Source organism: Lagenorhynchus albirostris, chromosome 13, assembly GCF_949774975.1.
Source record: "Lagenorhynchus albirostris chromosome 13, mLagAlb1.1, whole genome shotgun sequence".
Taxonomy (NCBI): Eukaryota; Metazoa; Chordata; class Mammalia; order Artiodactyla; family Delphinidae; genus Lagenorhynchus; species Lagenorhynchus albirostris.
In genome coordinates, this window is record NC_083107.1 from 43,702,883 (window position 1) to 43,721,542 (window position 18,660).

At 48.3% G+C, this 18,660-nt stretch overlaps 1 protein-coding gene across 5 annotated transcripts in view; it reads right to left on the bottom strand.

The window, feature by feature from the left end:
* Positions 1–18,660, bottom strand: part of SPTBN1 (spectrin beta, non-erythrocytic 1) — a 196,192-nt gene that overhangs the window by 52,089 nt on the left and 125,443 nt on the right. For all 5 annotated transcript variants that reach the window (XR_009544039.1, XM_060168837.1, XM_060168838.1 and 2 more), the window contains 4 exons: positions 16,953–17,104; positions 5,234–5,407; positions 1,370–1,461; positions 55–135 (listed from right to left, as the gene is read on the bottom strand). Coding sequence is in view for 4 of the 5 variants with exons in the window: in XM_060168837.1 (XP_060024820.1) it covers positions 55–135; positions 1,370–1,461; positions 5,234–5,407; positions 16,953–17,104 (499 nt within the window). In the remaining variant the exon portion in view is untranslated. The remainder of the gene's footprint in view (positions 1–54; positions 136–1,369; positions 1,462–5,233; positions 5,408–16,952; positions 17,105–18,660) is intronic.

Genomic DNA, 18,660 nt, shown 5'->3' on the forward strand with positions numbered 1-18,660 from the left:
CAAGGATGTCAACATTCCACCCCCAAATTGTTAGCATGACCTCTAAGGACTCACCGGTGTTTGTGTATCAGCGCATTGAAGGCCATGCCGTCCCTCCAGCTAGTGGTGAAATTGTGAATGTTGACGTTGGGGTACCTAACAAACACGAGGCACAAGACAAGAGCGACACAATCATCAAACAAAGGTCTGTGCTTTTGCTAAACACAGTGTTTAAAAAAAAAAAAAGTCTGTAGGCACTGCGAAAATGTCGGGCAGTGAATGTCAATAAGGACAATAAAATCCAAGCTAAGATCCGCCTCAACTTCTCCTCGTTGGAAAATAAGAATAAAACACACATCCACATGGCTTTTCTTTCTTGGTAATTCGATCTGTGATCTGCGTCCTTGACTGAAAACACCAGGCTTACTGAGAAAAAAGTGACCACAACTAGATGCCTCTGAGGCCTCCTTGCTTCACTGGCTTTCCACGCCCCCAGCACAGCTATCAGAACCCTGCAGACACCAAGACCCGAGTTCACACGGCACTCCGGGCGAGGAAGTAGCTGGGATTACCTGTTCAAACACTCAGCTCTCCTTCTTCCTTATCCCACTGAACTGGATGAAGTTTTGTAAATCTAGTACCTCCCTGAAACACTTCCCTATGTTTGAAACTTACCCGCAGTCAATCAGCTACTCTACACCACATTGATTATTAATAACTTTCTACCTGTGGTTGATTAAAAGTTCATTCCTAACTTGATCCCCTTACTAAGCCTTACACTCTTCATGGTTTCTATAGTTACCACTGACTGATCACGTCCATTACAACGACAGCTGTCCTCCAAGTAGTCCTGACTTGGTGCAAAATTAACCCTGTACAAAACCAATTCTCAGTACCTAGGAGCTCCGAAGTTTCAGTGAGCAATAAGCAAGATGCAATTCTCTAAAAAATATCTTGACTGAAATTTCAAGGAAAGAATAAAAGAGAGGGAAACTGAGATAATGTACAAAGACCACCCACCCTTAAGTTTACTGCACAGAGCTTCCCAAAGCAACAGAAATTAAAGAGAGGAGAAAACCCACAACATTTTACAAATATCCTGGATGAGATTCTTAAACATGGTTTCAGGGTTTTAAAATTCAAGATTAACTTCTCTCTGGAACTTCCTTCATAAACAGAGGGAAACTGACTGTGCAAATGACAGGTCCAGGATATAAATCAACTCCTGTTCTGAGAGCTAGCTGAAATGCCAGTGCATCCACTGCTTGCGAGTCAACAAGACGTCTCAGTGAAGTGGTGGAGAAGATACTCATCAACACCTTGTAAGTGATGACTCTGGTAGAACGTAGTCCTGGGAGAAGCAGCCCCTAACCCCCGAGCTTGTGCTCACCCAGCTGTCTTCATCTGGCACCACAACAGCAATGCATCCTTGGCAGATTTCTTCTCTTTGTTGTCTTCAGTTTCCACGCTGATATCCTGGATCTAAGATTTACGAAGAAATATTAGACCAATAGATGCGTTAGCTTCCTAATAAGAGCCACAGAAGAACAGGTCTGCATATACATAAAGAGTAAACTTTAGATCAACAGCTAGCCCTGCAGACTGCCTACTCCAAGGGTCAATGAGAACTGCTTTCTGAAGCCAGGGTTCACTTCTTAGAAACACCAACCAGAACTAGGTTCTCTACTTTGCACAAAGATAAGACTGAAGTGAAGACTAGTTACCTGCCTGACTTCCAAGAACCGATTAGGGGTCTTTTCTACCCCCAACATAGCCCGTCCTCTCCAACTACAAGCTAGAACGGTGGTTCATACGGCTTGAACCTCAGCAGACTCTAGAAAAATGCCGTTTGTTTTCTCACAACCAAAGATTTTTTTACACCAGGGTGAGTGAGTCCTTCGTTGATGAGGACAGTGCGTGCACCATTTCCTGAAAATGGACCCAAACTCTCAGAGAAAGAGTGCCCTTAAATGCTGTGCTTCCATGGTCTGAATGCTTGTCTCCCACACCCGCACCAATTCTTATGCTGAAATCCTAAGCCCCACAGGTGATGGTGTTAAGAGGTAGGGCCTCTGGGAGATGCTTAAGTTATGAGGGTAGCGCCCTCATAAATGGGATTTGTGCCTTATAAAAGAGGCTCCAGAGAGATCCCTAGCGCCTTCCACCATGTGAGGACACAATGAGAAGTATGCAACCCGGAAGAGGTCCCTCACCTGACCATGCTAGCACCCTGATCTCAGACTTACAGCCTCCAGAACCGTAAGCAATAAATTTCTACTGTGTGGAAGCCACCCAATCTGTGGTACTTTGGTTTAGCAGCCTGAATGGACTAAGAGAGCCTGTGTTCATCAGCTACTCAGGCCGCTGATTCTCAACAGGACACAGAGCCTGGTCTACTGGCACCAAAGTCAGACTCTCTGGGTCCGAATCCAGGCTCCCCCACCTATCGCGTGTCCTTGGGCGAGTTCCTCGGCTTCCCCTCTGAGGGGTGGCTATCTCGTGCTGTACACTTGAACAAATGCAAAGTACGAAGGGCTGGGCTCTTAGTAAGGATCCATACATGTCAGCTCTTTGGCTCACGGGCTGCCTACCAGTTACGTGATTTTAAACAAATGCTCTAAATACCCCTTTGCCTTTAGTTCCTTGATTATAATGATAAAATGTGGAATGGAGTCAGGGGAAAGGGTGTTGGCCTCTCTTTCAGCTCTAACCATTCCAAGCTTCCCTGTCCTGGCCCCTGTCAAAGGTCTTTCCATTTAATCTAGAAACACGCCCCAGAATTCTTTTTAAGAGAAAGTGGTAGGAGGAGGATAAAATACATACATGTAAGATTAAAAAGTTAGAAACTTTCAACTAGGAAAAACACCTAGAAATTGAAATAATTACACTTCTAAAAAAAATTCTCCATTTTTAACTGTTGTAATTGAAGTCTGAGCTTGCATAAACTCCAAAGAGTGTGTAAGAATAACCTTCGCTCAAGGAGTAAGACACAGACCCACCAGGAAAGGCAGGTGGAATTTTACACATTAACCCCCATCAGCTTTCCTATGCCTCAGTGTGAAGGGAATCTGTTTCCAGACTTGTTCTTTCAGAAACAATATCTACCCTTCTGAAATGAAGACAGCTCCCTATGTGGACCAGGCAAACTCGACGACTTTCATTCCAGTTTCTCACACCATCTTTTACTCTCTTTTAAGGGAAAGCGGCATAAAACCTGTCTGTCATCATCGGTATTTAATGCACACCTGCTACACACATCAGGGCAGGCCACGTCTTGGGGACTCTGGACACACACACACACACACACACACACAATGTAAGACAAGGTTGCACATTCAGGAGCTGGGGGGCGGTGGGGAGAGAGATCTTTGTAGATACATGGGATGCTTCACAGAGGACGCAGAATGTGAGCTGGGCCTTGGCTGGTGCAGAATCGATACATGTTTGTGGAGCGGGGGATGATTTGATAAAACTGCTGTGGGAGGCGGGGTCATGTCAGACACCAACCCTGCAGGCCATGCAGTGACATCAGCCTCAAAGGAAAGGGAGAAACTACGTATCGGCATTTACAGGTTCAAGCACAGAAAAAGGCAAGCTGGCAGGAAGCTAATTAGTCAATGATGCAACCCAATTCATGCCGAGAATCCTGGAAAGGGCTGTGTGTGCCAGCTCCCCGTCATGGGCACAAGACCCGCTGTCAAGAGAGGCCACTGTCAGGATGCCCTTCCACGCTCTGATTACTACAGGCCAAAGGCAAGAGAAATAGGACTTTTTACTCTACAGAACTGAGGCGATGCTCCAGGAGAGTCCTGTTGGCCTAAGGCCCAGAGCAATAGTTAGTGAACGCAATGGTATTCACTCTGTTTTCAAATCATTCAGGAACTAAATGACAGAAACGTGCAGAAGAGTTCCGTGTGCAAAATAAAGTCACTGATTGTTGCAATTAAATCTCCACTAACATGTCACCTTCACAGTGGTTCCCAGCCTCAGACCTATTTAATTAGAAGCGCTGGGGCTGGGACCAGGGAACCTGAATGAGTAAACGGCTTTCCCAAGGCAGGTCCAGGCTTAGGAACCCCCCATGCAGGGAGTGTCTCTGTACAGCTCTGCTTTGGTCCCCTACCCCCTCCCTACTCCCACATACCCACCCAGACCACTAAACTAGAGCTGCCCGATCCCGAGGGGAGCACAAGGGAAATGATTGGTTAGAGGTTGATTTCGGCGTTTTAGTAAGAATACAAAGAGAGCTATAATTTGATTTCTGACATGGCCCTTTGTTGGTGAGATTTTTATTTACCTAGGGAAAAAAAAAATCAATCAAACTTCATCAAAGGGGCTTAACAGGAAGGGAAGACACAGAGAACACAGCCACGGTGGAGACAGGACGGTTCGGACTTTTGTCTGCAGAGTAACCTGACGCTATGGTAAGAAGTGTTTCCTGAATTTCAGATTTTAACTGAAAAGCAGGAGCATGAAGCAACAGCCTGGAGAAAGAACCAGGAATCAGGCCGGAGCTGCTTCACAGACAAGAAAGGCTGCGCTCTCTTCCAAGGGGCCGGAAGCATGCGCAGCAGCCCTGACTGGCTGTGTGATCCCTGGCAAGGCTCCTCCCTTCCCTCAGAAAGTGAAGGAATTGGACAAAATGACCTTGAGAGGACCTTCTGGCTTACAGTATTTCTATACTTAGAACCTTTCGCTCGGGTATAACAAACCCATAAAATCGTCACCAAGTCAAACAAGCATAAGGCTCTTTTGCACACCCCCCTGAAAACTGCTTCCTCACATCCAAAGGAGAAGGAGAAGGTGAAAACAGAGCCCACACATGTGTCACGATCCTAAGCAGCTTCGCCGAAAGATATTCTATGACGCATGCCACAACCTGGCGAAGTTCAAACAGCCCGGTGGTAGTCACCTAGCATCGACCACATCCTTACACCTCTGCTCCTGAGAGCTGAGCAGCAGACACCAGACGTTTACAGTAGGTGTCGGTGAAGTGGTGGGCCAAGACGCAGCCCAGGAAACCCTCTTATTTGCCAGGAGAGTCAAGACTTTCAGGGGCTGGCAGAACTGAAGGAGGATGTGATTAGCTGCCACATGCCTACAGGGCAGCCAAATGTGACCCGCCGCTCTGCACACCTGACTCTGAGACGACATTTCAACCTGGTCTTCCTGGTCCCTCTGGAATGGGGGGGCCAGTTTCACAGGGATGCTCACCTCCAGGAGGGAGGCCGAATCGCCGGGCCAAGTCCCTTACCTGGAAGCGCAGGATGATGGTCCAGATAAGGCCGAGGGTCAGCCGGTGGTTCCCATCCACGATGTCGTGGGACCCCATGTTCTCAAGATGGACTCTCTGCTCCTTCAGGAACTGAAGGGCCTTGTCCACGTTCTCCAGACAGTGGATGCGCATTCGTCCCTTGGTGGGTTTAGGCTAAAACAGATGAGCAGAAGGTGGAAACACATCATCCAAGAGGGCAGAAACCAGCTCAGAACTACAGCCCAGAAAGTGCACACGTGCCCATTCATGCAGCGCTTTCCGACCCATACCAAAACGTTAAAAAAAAACGTGCTCATTCAGTCCAAGGACAGAGTTTATCTAACAGCCTTAGAAAAGTTTACTTAAGGGATGGTAACCGATCACTCTTCAGAGGTTTTTGTTTAATCACGGAAGTGACACAATTTACAAATGAGCACAGAAGCTGGAAGCTTAGAGAAAAAGGAACCCAATTTTCATAAAGAATTTCAGAGCTACTACTGCCACCCATATAATTTTTGCAGATGCACAGAGAAACACCTCTGAGGATTTTCTAGCTGCTTTAAACGTAAAAACAGGCTTGCCACCTGCTGGTTCGGGTTGTTTCCCAAGGTTGGCTCAAAATGAAAAAGGGGGGACACTCCACCAAATCTGCAGAATTTTCAAGTGCTGGTTCTGTGAGGGTGATGGAGGGGGGTTGAGTAAAAGGGTGTGACTTACTGGAAAGAAAGGATAAAGTAAGAAGAATATGAGAGTAGTCTAATTTGACTACCTCAAATGTCTATTCCTTTTAATCAGTTATATCTAAATCAAAAAAAGGTGTTTTCAAGGTGAGCATTTTAAATAAACAAAGCAATAGGTAAAGATACACACACACACACTCGAAATTTTCAACGGGTCTCTATCATCTCCTGTGTCAAGAACAAGCTCATGCCTCCATCGCCCGCCTCCATCCTTCCCACCCTCCTCTCTATCGCCCGTTACTCCCCCTTCTAGCTGAGGGTGCACCTCCGGCTGATCTCATTACTCCACAAAGCTGCCACCAGGTTGCCCACACCCCCCTGGCCAGAAGATGAACCTGGCCTGGCTGCCATCCTACCTCCTCAGCCAACTCATTGTAACCCACCCACCTTTCAAGGTTCAGGTCAAGGTACATCTTTCCTTCTAGGCGTCATTTCCAACCATTCCAGTTCTCACAGGTCTCCCCTTCCCCCCCAAACGTATACATCTGTGGTCTCTGTCTGGACCACAGAGTTCAGGAACTAATCACATATCTTATATTTTTGCTGTTATTTCATATGTGTTGTTCTTATTACTTCCAACTTGACTACTGGCTTGAGAGCAGGGATAATGCTTTATATTCCTGCTATATTCTCGGTGGCCTCTGGTTCGGTTCAGAGCCCAAGGCCTACGTGGAGTGACCTGAACGCCCACAGATGGACTGGGCAACGGTGTGTGCTATGAGCCGGCCTCACAGAGGAAAGGCAGCCCGGTGTGCAGCAACCTGAGCACACGCAGGTGTGGGCGTAGCTAGTCCTACGGTAAGGTCTTGCCTGCTTCCCACTTTACCCTCTGTAGCCGAGATCCTCAGTTAAGTGCTAGACGGAAAACATTTAAAGAGAAGATAACTTGGCTAACAAGTGACCACTTTAAGTACCCAGTCTCAGATTACGTTATTTTTTTTCTTGACTTTCTCTTCTACAAGAAAGGACTGGCAAGCATACAAGAATGTGCCTTGACCCCGAGGAAATAAGATTATGGCCAGAGGCCTTACCACAAGTGGCAGATTTTTTCAAATAATAGCAATGGAAAAAGAAATGTCTCTAAAAGTCAAGCTTTTCACGCTCCAGTTGGCCCTCCGCACCTGCGGCAAGTCCTGGAACCAATCCGTCTTCGGGCATCGAGGGAAGTCTGCACTGTAAGAGTTTACTTACAACCTCCCCCAACCCCCACCCCCCGCAAAAAGGCATCTTCTCTCAGAAACGTCACAACTAATACATTTCAGGTATGTCAGAAATGCTAGGATTTGTTATTCATGTTAGGTCAAGTGATAACATTACATCAAAATCAAGCAATATGGCAAGGTAAGACAAAGGCCAGATGTTTAAAACAGAAAGCGGTGGACTCCATCTAAGATTCCGTGAGCGACTGCGTAGACACAGCCTGAGGCCGACACTGGAGCCCCCTTCTTCCAAGGCGCGCCCAGCAGCCTCCTCCCATGGGTCCCCTCCTAACAGGGGAGATGGCCCTGATGGAGGGGGGTGTGCCCAGAGCCCTCAGGGGAGAAGTCCCCGGACTCGGCACCTGGTTCCCGCGGGCCAGCTTTCGGTTCTCATTTCCTCTGGATCGGCGGTCATTTCTTGAGGTTGACAGAGTGACCACCCACAGCGGTTCCTCCTTCTTGTGTCCAGGTGGCTCCTGCTGAAACTCTGTTCAGAGTCGAGGGGTGGGGATTAGCTGCCTCTAAGGAAGCATGTGAATAACTGCCCCTGGGGCAGGGGCTCCTGACATTTCTCATTGCTCTACAGAGGCTTCTTCCTCTTGTCTCTTTAATGCCTGTGCCCTGACCAGCGAGCCCGTGACCAAACAGCGTGTGTCAGGCACCATACGCCCAGGACTGCAGAGCAACAGGGATGGAAGCGTTCTCCTAATGGCAGCAGGTATCTGCGAGGCCAGAAAGGGTTTTGTCCTAACTGAGTGTGAGAGGAACAGTGTGGATGGAATTAGAATTGGTAAAGTTAATTTGAGTACCAGGACCCACAAAAGAGAGGCCACCCCAGGGGCTCGGCCCACGTCACAAACCTAAGTCAGACTGCCCTTGAGGGAAACAGCTGTCAAGGAGCCCCAACACACACCCATCACAGTCCTCCAGCTCACCGCGCCCCAGAAAACAGGACCCGCCCGCCTCCCAAGGAAACCTCCAACCTCCTAGCCAGTCACGCCCTGTTCCCGCGCTGCCCCTTTTCTAACCTCTCGCCCCAAATCCCTAGGGAAGCATGCTCCACCACTTGTGAGGCACTGCACGCCTCTGTCCACGGACTGTGTCCCCTTGAATAAAGGACATCAAACTCTTCACTAAATTGTTTAGTTCTGTCATCTGACAGAAGGGCCTGAACAACAGGAGAACAAGGAATAGGCTGGGGGCTGCCAGGACCTTCCCAGGTTGCAGCAGGCATAACTCTACAGTTGGTCCTCGTAGACTTTATCTTGGAAAACTCAACTTCAAACGCACGTGAGACACCGCTCAAGCCTCTGTTCTCTCGTTACAAAATCCCAGCCGACTGTGTGTTCATTTCCACGTGAGTATGGGGTGCAAGGGTGTGGGAGGGGGAGGGCTGTGAGAGGGGTCCAAACGCTGTCCTGCAGGCTGGAAAAGCCCAACGCCACGTGGCAGGGGCGCCGTGCTGATGCTGACTGGCCATGCCAGGTGGGATCTGAGGATGGTTCACCCCAGACCTGGACACAACGTTAAGTCCCCTCCAGCACCAGCCATCAGAAACACTAGTGCATGGGAACACAAAGGAAGGAACTAAAATAAAAACGGCAAAGAAACATCTCTGGGTAAATGATCAGACTTTTCAAATGGTTAAAAAACAAACCTCACCAATTTCCAAAAGTCAGAGGAAATGGCAAACTTTCAGGAGACCCCCCACCCCACTTGGGTTTTTTTTGCAATTCTCCCAAAAATCAAACCAAGATTTGGGGGGATGATACTCTGCTCTTCTCCCCCTAAAGTTTTTTTATTTTTAATTTTCCTACTGCTCCCGGCCTTTATATCTTTTAAAACATAAAACGTGAACAAACTGGATCTCTGCATATACTTTTGTTGGGCAATTCAGTGTAGAAGATGACGTTAATGTTAAAATGCCGACATTTAAGTTACAATTTCCCCACTTTCTAGCAAATCAGTGCCTTACTTCTCAAATGTCTGTTTATCCATAACATGGGGATAATATGAATAATTATCTCAAAGGGCCGCTACATAAATGAAATGGTGAACTAATGATTATGGTGTTCTCAAAGCCACAAAGTGTGTCTACCAACAGGGGTGCCTCAAGGATTTTCCTCCCAACGATTCTACTTAAAGGAGGGGGCTCCCCCTCTCCATGCCACTTGGGCTTCAAACTGTTTAGAAATAGGGCTTCCCTGGTGGCACAGTGGTTGAGAGTCCACCTGCCGATGCAGGGGACACGGGTTCGTGCCCCGGTCCGGGAAGATCCCACATGCCGCGGAGCGGCTGGGCCCGTGAGCCGTGGCCGCTGAGCCTGCGCGTCCGGAGCCTGTGCTCCGCAACGGGAGAGGCCACAGCAGTGAGAGGCCCGTGTACCGCAAAAAAAAAAAAAAAACTGTTTAGAAATAACACACCTCTCTGTTAGACAACAGGAAATGTTCAGGGTCTCTCCCACCAGATAGAACTCTCCCACTGAGAGGCAGAGAAGTTGGTATACGTCAGCTGAAAGGCAAATTTAATACCAGAAGGGAATGTGCCCCCAAATAATGGTAATGATATTACTCTTCTAATCCTGACACCCCAAATTAAACTCTGGACAGGAATAAAAGGAAAAGGTGGTAGAGAAAACTTATGACTGGCTGGTGCCTGGAGGGAGGGGAGACAGGACGAGAGAGCGGAAAGGATGTGAAAACACCCAAACCTCAACACTTAAGGCCTCTATACACAGTAAGACCTCTATGACTCAGAGCTTACTAGGAAACAAGGCTGGAAAGCATGATTTACAGAGATATTTTAAATATTACTGTTATGCTGCGCAGCTAGTAATTCAAACTAGGCTAAATGTTGTGCAGTGAAAGTTGCTTCACTGCCTCACTATACCTCTCTCTCTCTGTTTTTCAAACACTTTCCCACATTTCATCTCAATTGAAGCTTACTCATCTTCGGTGGCATATTAACCCCTTTTTAAGCCAAAAGAATAAACCAGACGTGGCGTGATTAGATGATGTACGGGCAGCACAAGGAGGGGGAGTAAGAATCAAGACTAAAACTCAAGAATACCAACTCCTGGAACTCATGTTGTACCTGCTTCAGAGAGGGCTTCCGAAGTGTTTTAAGGCACGGTACCTCGGCAAGTTTAGGGGGCAATCACTACAGGGAACTTATTTTAGAAGGGTTAATGATTGCACGGAACTATACACACTGAAACACACTGGGTCACATAAATGGCAGAACTCCCAAGATCTAAAAATTCTTAGCTGCCATTTCCTGTGCCACTATGTTAACCTGTTAGGTGGTTTACATTTAATCCTCACACTAACACTGCACAGCAATAATTACTATTATTCTTGTCATTTTGCAGATGAGAACATGCCGGTTTAGAGGGGTGAGGTGATGGCGCACGGCTGGCTGGTGTGCGGTGAGCCGGGATTCCAGAGCGCGTCCTCTTCCTGCTACACCAGGAACCGAGGGCAGTACACACACGTCTACGTGAAAGGAAATTACGAGGCTGGGTTCCCATCTGGCAGATAGTTTTCCCTTTTTTTTAAAAGACCTATTTTTATTTTACTCAACTTCTATCTTCTCCAGAGGAAGAAGAGATAACAATGGAGAGAACGGAACACAGTGCAACTGGGGGAGGGGTGCATCGCTCAGGGATAAACACAAGCCACGCCCCAAGAGTGGCTCGCCCTGCCAAGAAAAGGAACCTTCCCTGTCTCATCTCCACGAATTACTGTCAAGTTCCTAGTGCGACACAGGTCCGTTCCCACGGTAACATGCGCATTTCTGTCCTCTGGGTCCTTTCTGATGGGGCAGTTTGAGATGCCACTTAGGAGGCAAAGATCAATACCAGACTCGTGTGCAACTCAAGCAAGGGGGGCTCTGCAGGCATGGGCTCCTCTGAGGAAATGCCAATTTTTACGGATCCTCCTTCAAATCAATCTAACAAGTGTCCCTGCTCTTCCGCACCAGGGCCTGTGGGCCTGTGTTTTGCGGGTGCTTTTCCTGTTTCCCCTTCCCAAGGTCCCTTCTAGTCCCAAATCTTTATCAACCACAGCTCTAACCCATCTGGGCCTTACTCCAGACCCATCTTCTTTCCAACTCCAAAGGAGGAGCGGGAATTACAGGGCTAACTAACCAACCTCCAGAAACTGACAATATAATCCTGATTGCTTATTAGAGCAGCTAGTCCAAGCCCTGCCCCTGAGAAGCGGTGTGGTCCTGGGCAAATTCGCCAAGTGGGCCCAAGGCACTTAGAAAGGAAGGAGGGAGCTGGATGCTGCCCCACCCCCACCCCCCCACGGCTCTGCCACAACTGTCACTCAGCCTGGAGTCTGGATCGATTACACGCTGTGGGGCATCAGGATTTGCAGAACTGTGGAGTACTCACGATGGCAGGCTTTTTGCCAGAGTCTAGAGATGGAAAAGAAAAAGCAAATGTTTCCTGGAGCCATTTTTAGCCTCCTTGAATAGAAGAGGAAGACATAAGGGAGGATTCCTGGCAGGGTATTTTGGGGGGACCCTGGGGAGCTGGGCCACTCTTCTACCCTGGTAAGCCCCACTCCTTCTGATTTTCTTCATGGGTATCCAAAGCCACCCTGAAGCCACCTGGAGCAACAGCTCTCCAAGGGTTGCAGGGTAGACAGAACACCAATCCTGGGAACTGGGAGAGGCCGACTGCCATATGCCAGCTGGATGGCCTTGATGGCCTACAGGACCTATGAAATAAAGGGATCTAACTTAGTGGCCACTCAAGTCCCTTCCAGCTATGAAATACAACCTATGTGTTGGAGGGTGAAAGACTCACTAGCATGCCAGGTGAATTCTAAAGTGCCTCCTGATCTCTCGTTTAGGTGAAGAAGAAATAGAGGAAAGACACTACTGGTCTCAGTATATCAGAGCAATGGATACTTGCTTATATTTTTGCCTTTTAATAAAAAATCAGTGTTTGCTACACACACACACACACACACACACACACATACACACACACCCCTCTACTTAATACAGAGGGTAGGATGGGATAGGGATTTGGGGATAGGAACTCCAAAATCTCCTCTGATACAATAGCCAAACTCATTTCACATTATGTCCCCAAACACCTCCCTACATATCACACTTTGAGCTTTAAGAATAGTATAAACGATTCTTGCCCAATTAAAATTAAACAGGAAACAACATACTTTGTTCCATTAATTCCTGCCCGTCTCCTTCCTGGTTGGGACCCACCCCCCAAGGAGAATCTTCTCCTTTAGCAGGGCTCAATGAGAAAGGAGGGGACCAACAGACAGGAGAGTAGGCTGCAGTCCAAGTTATATTCCTCAGTAGTGATAATGGCCTTGGGCGAGGCCCCGGTCACTCACTGCCTGTTTCTCCTATAAAGTGTAAGTTGTCCCCTTGATTAGACTGTGAGAACTAAACACATTATGCGTGTGACAGAAAACACTAAAAGTGACTGACCATCATCACTCCTTCCAAAAACAAACTCCAATTCAGCCAGGATGCTTTCCCTACACCTGTTCCCTCCTGCCACCCACCCCCAAGCGCTCTCTTCACTCTTCCTCACGGCTGACACGCGGCCCCTCCTTGACACCCCATCCAGAAGGCCCGTTTCCCCTTCTGAACTCTAGGGCTTTGGGGCCATTCATTCAGTACTTTATCACATGGTATTACTATTACCTGTTACTATTAATTCACTTTTAGTATTTGTGCAACTAGACCTGAATTTAACAGGGGCATTCTTCTGTGTCTGGTTGTTTAGAACAAAAGCAAATTCTCCCACACAAGAGACATTACAAACAACAGGAAGGTTCTGTGGCCAGTCCATAAAACCCCGTTTCTACAACAATACATGCCAGCATGTTCTCCTAACAAAGGCTCTAGGTAAAACACACTCAGGGTAGTTCAACGTAGGATTTACTTAAGGCTTAGCAAATCTCATGGTAAATCTATCGTCTCCACCTAGCTCAGCCTGTTTTGGAATTAACGGTGGTAAAAAAAGAAAAAAAAAATCCTCTTTTTGTTGCACTGTCTTCTTTGAGATTGATTAACAGAATAAGAAGACAGAATATCAAGAAAACATCAAGCAACCCCAAATTAGTGATACCTGGTATTGGAAATGGCAGGGGCTGTGGGGAGGGCAGAAGTGTTCAGAAGACCTTGTCCTCTCGGTCAGAGGCGAAGGCTCGGTCTGGCAGGAGCAAGGCAGGAAACTGTCTTATTCAGACCCATCCTTCATGCTGAGGCCCACGGAGGGAAGGGGGCAGGCACTGGCCAACTTCGAACCTGGATGAGGAGCCGTGGGCTCCACTTCACCCCCGAAGTCCAGAGGCCCCACTCCCTCCAAATGTCAGTGGGTTGTGCAGGACTTTACCCCTCAAGTCCCGTTTCTCATCTGGCCCTGGGGCCTAGGACCAATGACAAAGGGACCAGCACAGTGACCGCTTTTACCTGGTCAGTTGATGCTGTAAAGGGTAGTCTATATTCTTTTTTCTTCTTCTTTTTTTTTTTTTTGCGGTACGCAGGCCTCTCACTGTTGTGGCCTCTCCTGTTGCGGAGCACAGACTCCGGACGCGCAGGCTCAGCGGCCATGGCTCACGGGCCTAGCCGCTCCGCGGCATGTGGGATCTTCCCGGACCGGGGCACGAACCCGTGTCCCCCGCATCGGCAGGCGGACTCTCAACCACTGCACCACCAGGGAAGCCCCGGTCTATATTCTTTATGGAACTTTAAAGCAAGACATTTATGAACTTATAGTACATGGTAATTTCAGAGTAACATGTTGGAAAGGAAAGGTTTTCTCTGTCATCAACCCAATCCCGATTAGCAGCAGCTTCCGGGCTTAGCCAAAGAGTTTCCTCACTGCTCCAGGATCTGACATACCTTGCGGCAAAGAGAGCGACAACTTCCGGACACAGATCCCGCCCAAGTCAGGACCAGACGTGAGGATTCCTGCCCTCTCATGTTCCCCAGTACATTGGAATCAAGTGCCTTGATAACCCAAAATGCCTACCCAAAACCTGCTCAAATCTAACTCAAATTTTATTAAGCCTAAATGCAGGGTGGGGTTAGGGTGGAATGCTCTGGATCATTAAGCTAATGTATTTCTTTGAACTTCACTCAGTAAAAATAAGACAAATTTCCCCCTCTGTAAAGAGGGATGAGCTCGCTCCAAGAATCTATTCATAAAATAAATTTAGATACTGCAGTCCCTCAAACATTTATCTACTACCTACTGTCAAGCTGGTGGTAAATGCTGGCGCTGAAATGCCGATGGAGACATGGCTCCAGATGGAGTGCAAATGTTTATGTGACCCAGGGCTTTGGATCACTGGTGCAGAAAGCCCAGCGCTGACTGAACGTTATCTGATGACACAACCGTTTAGCTGTGGACATTAATTTACCCAGGCCTGGAAGCTCTAGCAACCTCATTTGTTTTGGAATCTGAAGATGCAAGAATCCTTTGGGGCAAGCCCTCATGGATGGATGTCCTCTCCTGCAGGGAGGGTCTCTTAACGTTGAGTCCCTGGCAGCCTCTGCAGCCAACAGCAGAGTGTGGCCTGTGTCCCTTCCAGAAGGCTCCATGAACCAAATAAACCACGGGGCCAAAGAGGCTGAAAATCTCCAGGACAAATGAACAAGAGCTGTAGCTCACTCTATCTATGGTATCCTTACTTTTGGAATAAGAAAGATTAATCAGACTGTCCAAACTATAGTCACAAGTTGGCTGTGAGGAAACGATAATAAAAGAAGTCAAGGCTCTTGGGGTTTTACAAAGTGGTAAGTCATGGCTAAACACAGCTTCTGCCACTGACTGCCTGAGAGGATGGAGATGGCAGCCCTCTCATGTTTCTCCATCTCTACTCTCCCAGGCCTCTGGGTCACTGCAAAAAAAAAAAAAAAAAAAAAAATATATATATATATATATATATATATATATATATACACACACACACACACACACACACACACACACACACAGACCGCTGGCAGCAAATAAACAGAGACCGCTGGCAGCAAATAAACAGAGGAGTGGGAGGTATCTGCAAACAACCAAGAATTATGCTTTGCTGGTTGCTTTTTTTCTCCCTAATGCTTTTGCTGCCCTTTCCAGAATAAAGGGCAAAGGGTCTGATACCGTTTATTATGTGGACATTATCAAGGACACAATCTCCTTGGTATGAAAGAATTATGGACCTTCCAGGGTGAACAATTTACTCCCCACAGCCCTGAAGACGGGACCCTGTTGGGACAAAAATTAATGTTCAAACTAATTTCTAGTTTCAGGTGACCTTTAATGATTTTTTTTTTTTTTTAGCTACTTTCAAAACATCATTCAAAAAAAAAAATCAATAGACAATCATACTAGGTTAAACATTAAAAGGGAAAAAAATGTGAGGTGGTTGGTTACCAAAATTGTATTTAAAGATGAATATCACAATAATTCTGGCCTAGACTCACGTCAAGAAACAAACCAAAATGACCGGCCCTCCCCATGTGGACCCACTGCTCCCACTTCCACCTTCCAAACCGCCTTCAGGGAAGCATCACAGTCGTGGAGGCAGAAGCCTCCTTTGTTTATCCAGTGTGTCTAGCTTGACCCACAACCTCTCAAGAAGACGAGGCAACAAAACGTGCACGCTCAGGGAACAAAGAGCATGTGGACAAAAGGCACTGAGGATGAGACGGGGCTTCACTGTCTCTTAGAGGAGGCTGTTCTTGAACGGAGGGGCAGGGAAAGGGAAACCTGACTGTTCTTACCCGGGTTCAAAGGGGCCATTCTGTCTGTGGGCTAATGACAGGACAGGGTACAACTGCAGCCCCTTGCCTGTGGTCAGAGGTGTGTGGGTTGGTCTGCATGCAGACCCACCGCGGTTGTCAAGTTACAGGGTGGAGCTCGAGTTAAAAGTAAGGCTTTCTGGCAGCCCTGCCAACCACCAGCATCATGTTTTCCCGGTGATGTCACTGCAGATGTGGGCTCGATCCCTGGGCGTCAGCCTGCCTTTGGCTGGGCCCCCACCAGCACCTATGGAACTGCCTGTGCTCCGGCAGATGACAGCACCCATTTCCACACCAAGGCGAGACAAAACCTGTTGGGTCAGTTACAATGACTGGTTTAAGATTCCTCAGTTTAAGGTCCACAGACAAAAGCCACATCAGAGACAGCCACGGCAGCTCTGGGAAACAGAATGGGGAGAACGGTTTCAGTGGAGGCTGACAACTCCCCTGCCCAAAAAGGCTTGGAGGAATTCATCAAAGCTCCAAGTCTCCAAGGAGACAGAGCACCAGCCCCTCCCTCCACCCTCAAAACAAAAAGTGTGCATGGAAGAAACCAAAAATACACCAGGGACCACTGAAGTCAGTTCCTGCCACCTTAAAACAGCAGCTCAGATTTTCCAGAGGATCAGTAAGACACAAATTTAAAATTACTCCGTGATCTCAAGGGATACAGGTACACCCTGGAGCCAGCACCCAAGGCCGGCCCTTAAATTCCCAGCACCGTGCCCTGTTCAGCCAAGATCTTTCCGACCAAAGGGAGTGACCTTGCAAATAACCAGAATGAGGCCTCTTCATTACAGCTCAGGAAAACCACCCAGACTCAGAATGTCACCCTGGAGCTTCCCCCAGCGTACTCATCTCACTTATCAAGAGTCTCCTCCTCAAAAATATCAACCATTAACCGCAGAAATCAACAGGAGACAGGTCCACACGTGATTTTTCAAAAAAACATTTTCCCGCCCACAGCGCCCCACACTTCACATCCCCTCTTACCAGTCTCTCTCCGGAGAGGACCTCCAGCAGCTTGATGAGCATCCGTCCATCCCGGAGGTCAGTGTACAGGTCTGTGATCCGGCAGGACACCCGGGCGAGGTGGGAGTTGACCCACTTGGTGAAGGTCTTCTTCTGCACGGCTTCACGTTCATCTGCAAGCAGAGGAGAGCTCGCTTACCACCAACCACAGCCTGGGCAGTGGTGGGCGTGTGCCAGTGGGGGCATGAGACCCTGGCCAAAGGAAGAAGAGCAAAAGTCAACTGTAATGGACCTTAGCTCCTCTAGAGCACGGTCAACAACTCGCGAACAGAGGAACCATACAATCCCTGAACGCTGGAGCCCCTGAAGCACAACCACCAGCAGAGCATCCTGTGCTCACACTCATCTCATTTCCTCCCACCTCTGCTGAAGAGGCAACACGACGGAGAAGGTCACGGTGGGGTCCTTCGCAGCCCTGCCCGATAGTATAATACTTGACTGGTAAAGTTTCTAACGTGGGTGTCAGCTATTATTCCTCCCCAGTGTGGGGGACGCACACAGTACACAGAAGGACCTGGGGCAGAAGAGCTCAGGAGACAGCCAGAAATTGCTTCCCTCAGGTACAAAGGATCAGGCAACACCTGATGAGATAAATTCACTCATGACCTTGATCTGCTGAGTGGGATGTTCAGTGAACAGCAGAGAAAATGGTGGGCAGCATAGCAGAGTACAAGGAGGCCTGGCCAGGCACCGGGAGAGCAGGACCTGGGCCCGAGGTTGAGGTTTCGTCAAAAACGTGCTGAGACACTGGGCTCTGTATCCCCTTCCCTAAAGTGAGTGGACGACTATCATCTCCAAACTTCAACCGTTCCTTGAAAAGGCAACTGCTGGTTTATGGTCCAAAGTGGGGTAGTTGCACGTCTAAATCGTCCAGGAAACAGTATTAAGTTTTCCAAGCCTCAGGGATCAAGTTCTGTCCAATTCAAAGCACAAAACTCTAGACACACGTGCCTAGAACCGGCCCTTCACATTTCATACAAATAGGCTTCCCATCTTCTTGCCTCTGCAGAATGTTCTAAATGCAGGTTGAAGGTCTTCGACAGGGATCCACCGAATGTGCCCTGGACCCACCGACTCACACTCCCTGACTGTCCTCTACTGAGCTACCCTTTGGTCACATACTCACCCCACTTCCAGTTCCATCCGCATAAATCTGTCCCAAAAAGGACCCAAGACTTCCTCCTTTCAGTGTTAGGCCCAAACCCACCAAGATGTTTATGAGCCAATCTACAAAAAAGGGAGCAGACTCCAACAACTTTTTGTGTATTTCAGCCACTGAGTGACAGCTAAAAAGCCACCCTTGCTGATTGGGCACAAACTTGGTGGCCTGGGTGTACTGGGTTCCCAGGCTGACCAGGGTATCCTGGGAATATCTGCCTGGAAGGCTCTGCTGAGGCCTCCACCCACCACAGGGAGGGAATGAGGCAGAGGCAACAAGAGATGAGCCTTTACCACTGCCAACCTGGCAGGTGAGGCCACCGGGCCACCTGCCAAGACAGCCGCCCACCTTCGAAGCCAGCAGCTCCTCCTGGCCCAGCCTTCCCCTGAGGGAACAGCCCGCCAGAGGAAAAGAGGGCCTTGCCTTGCAACAAAGGCCAACTGAAAGCAAGGGATCAGAAAGGGCAGAATAGGGGGAACAAGGAAAAAGGCAGTGAGGGGCACAGTGCAG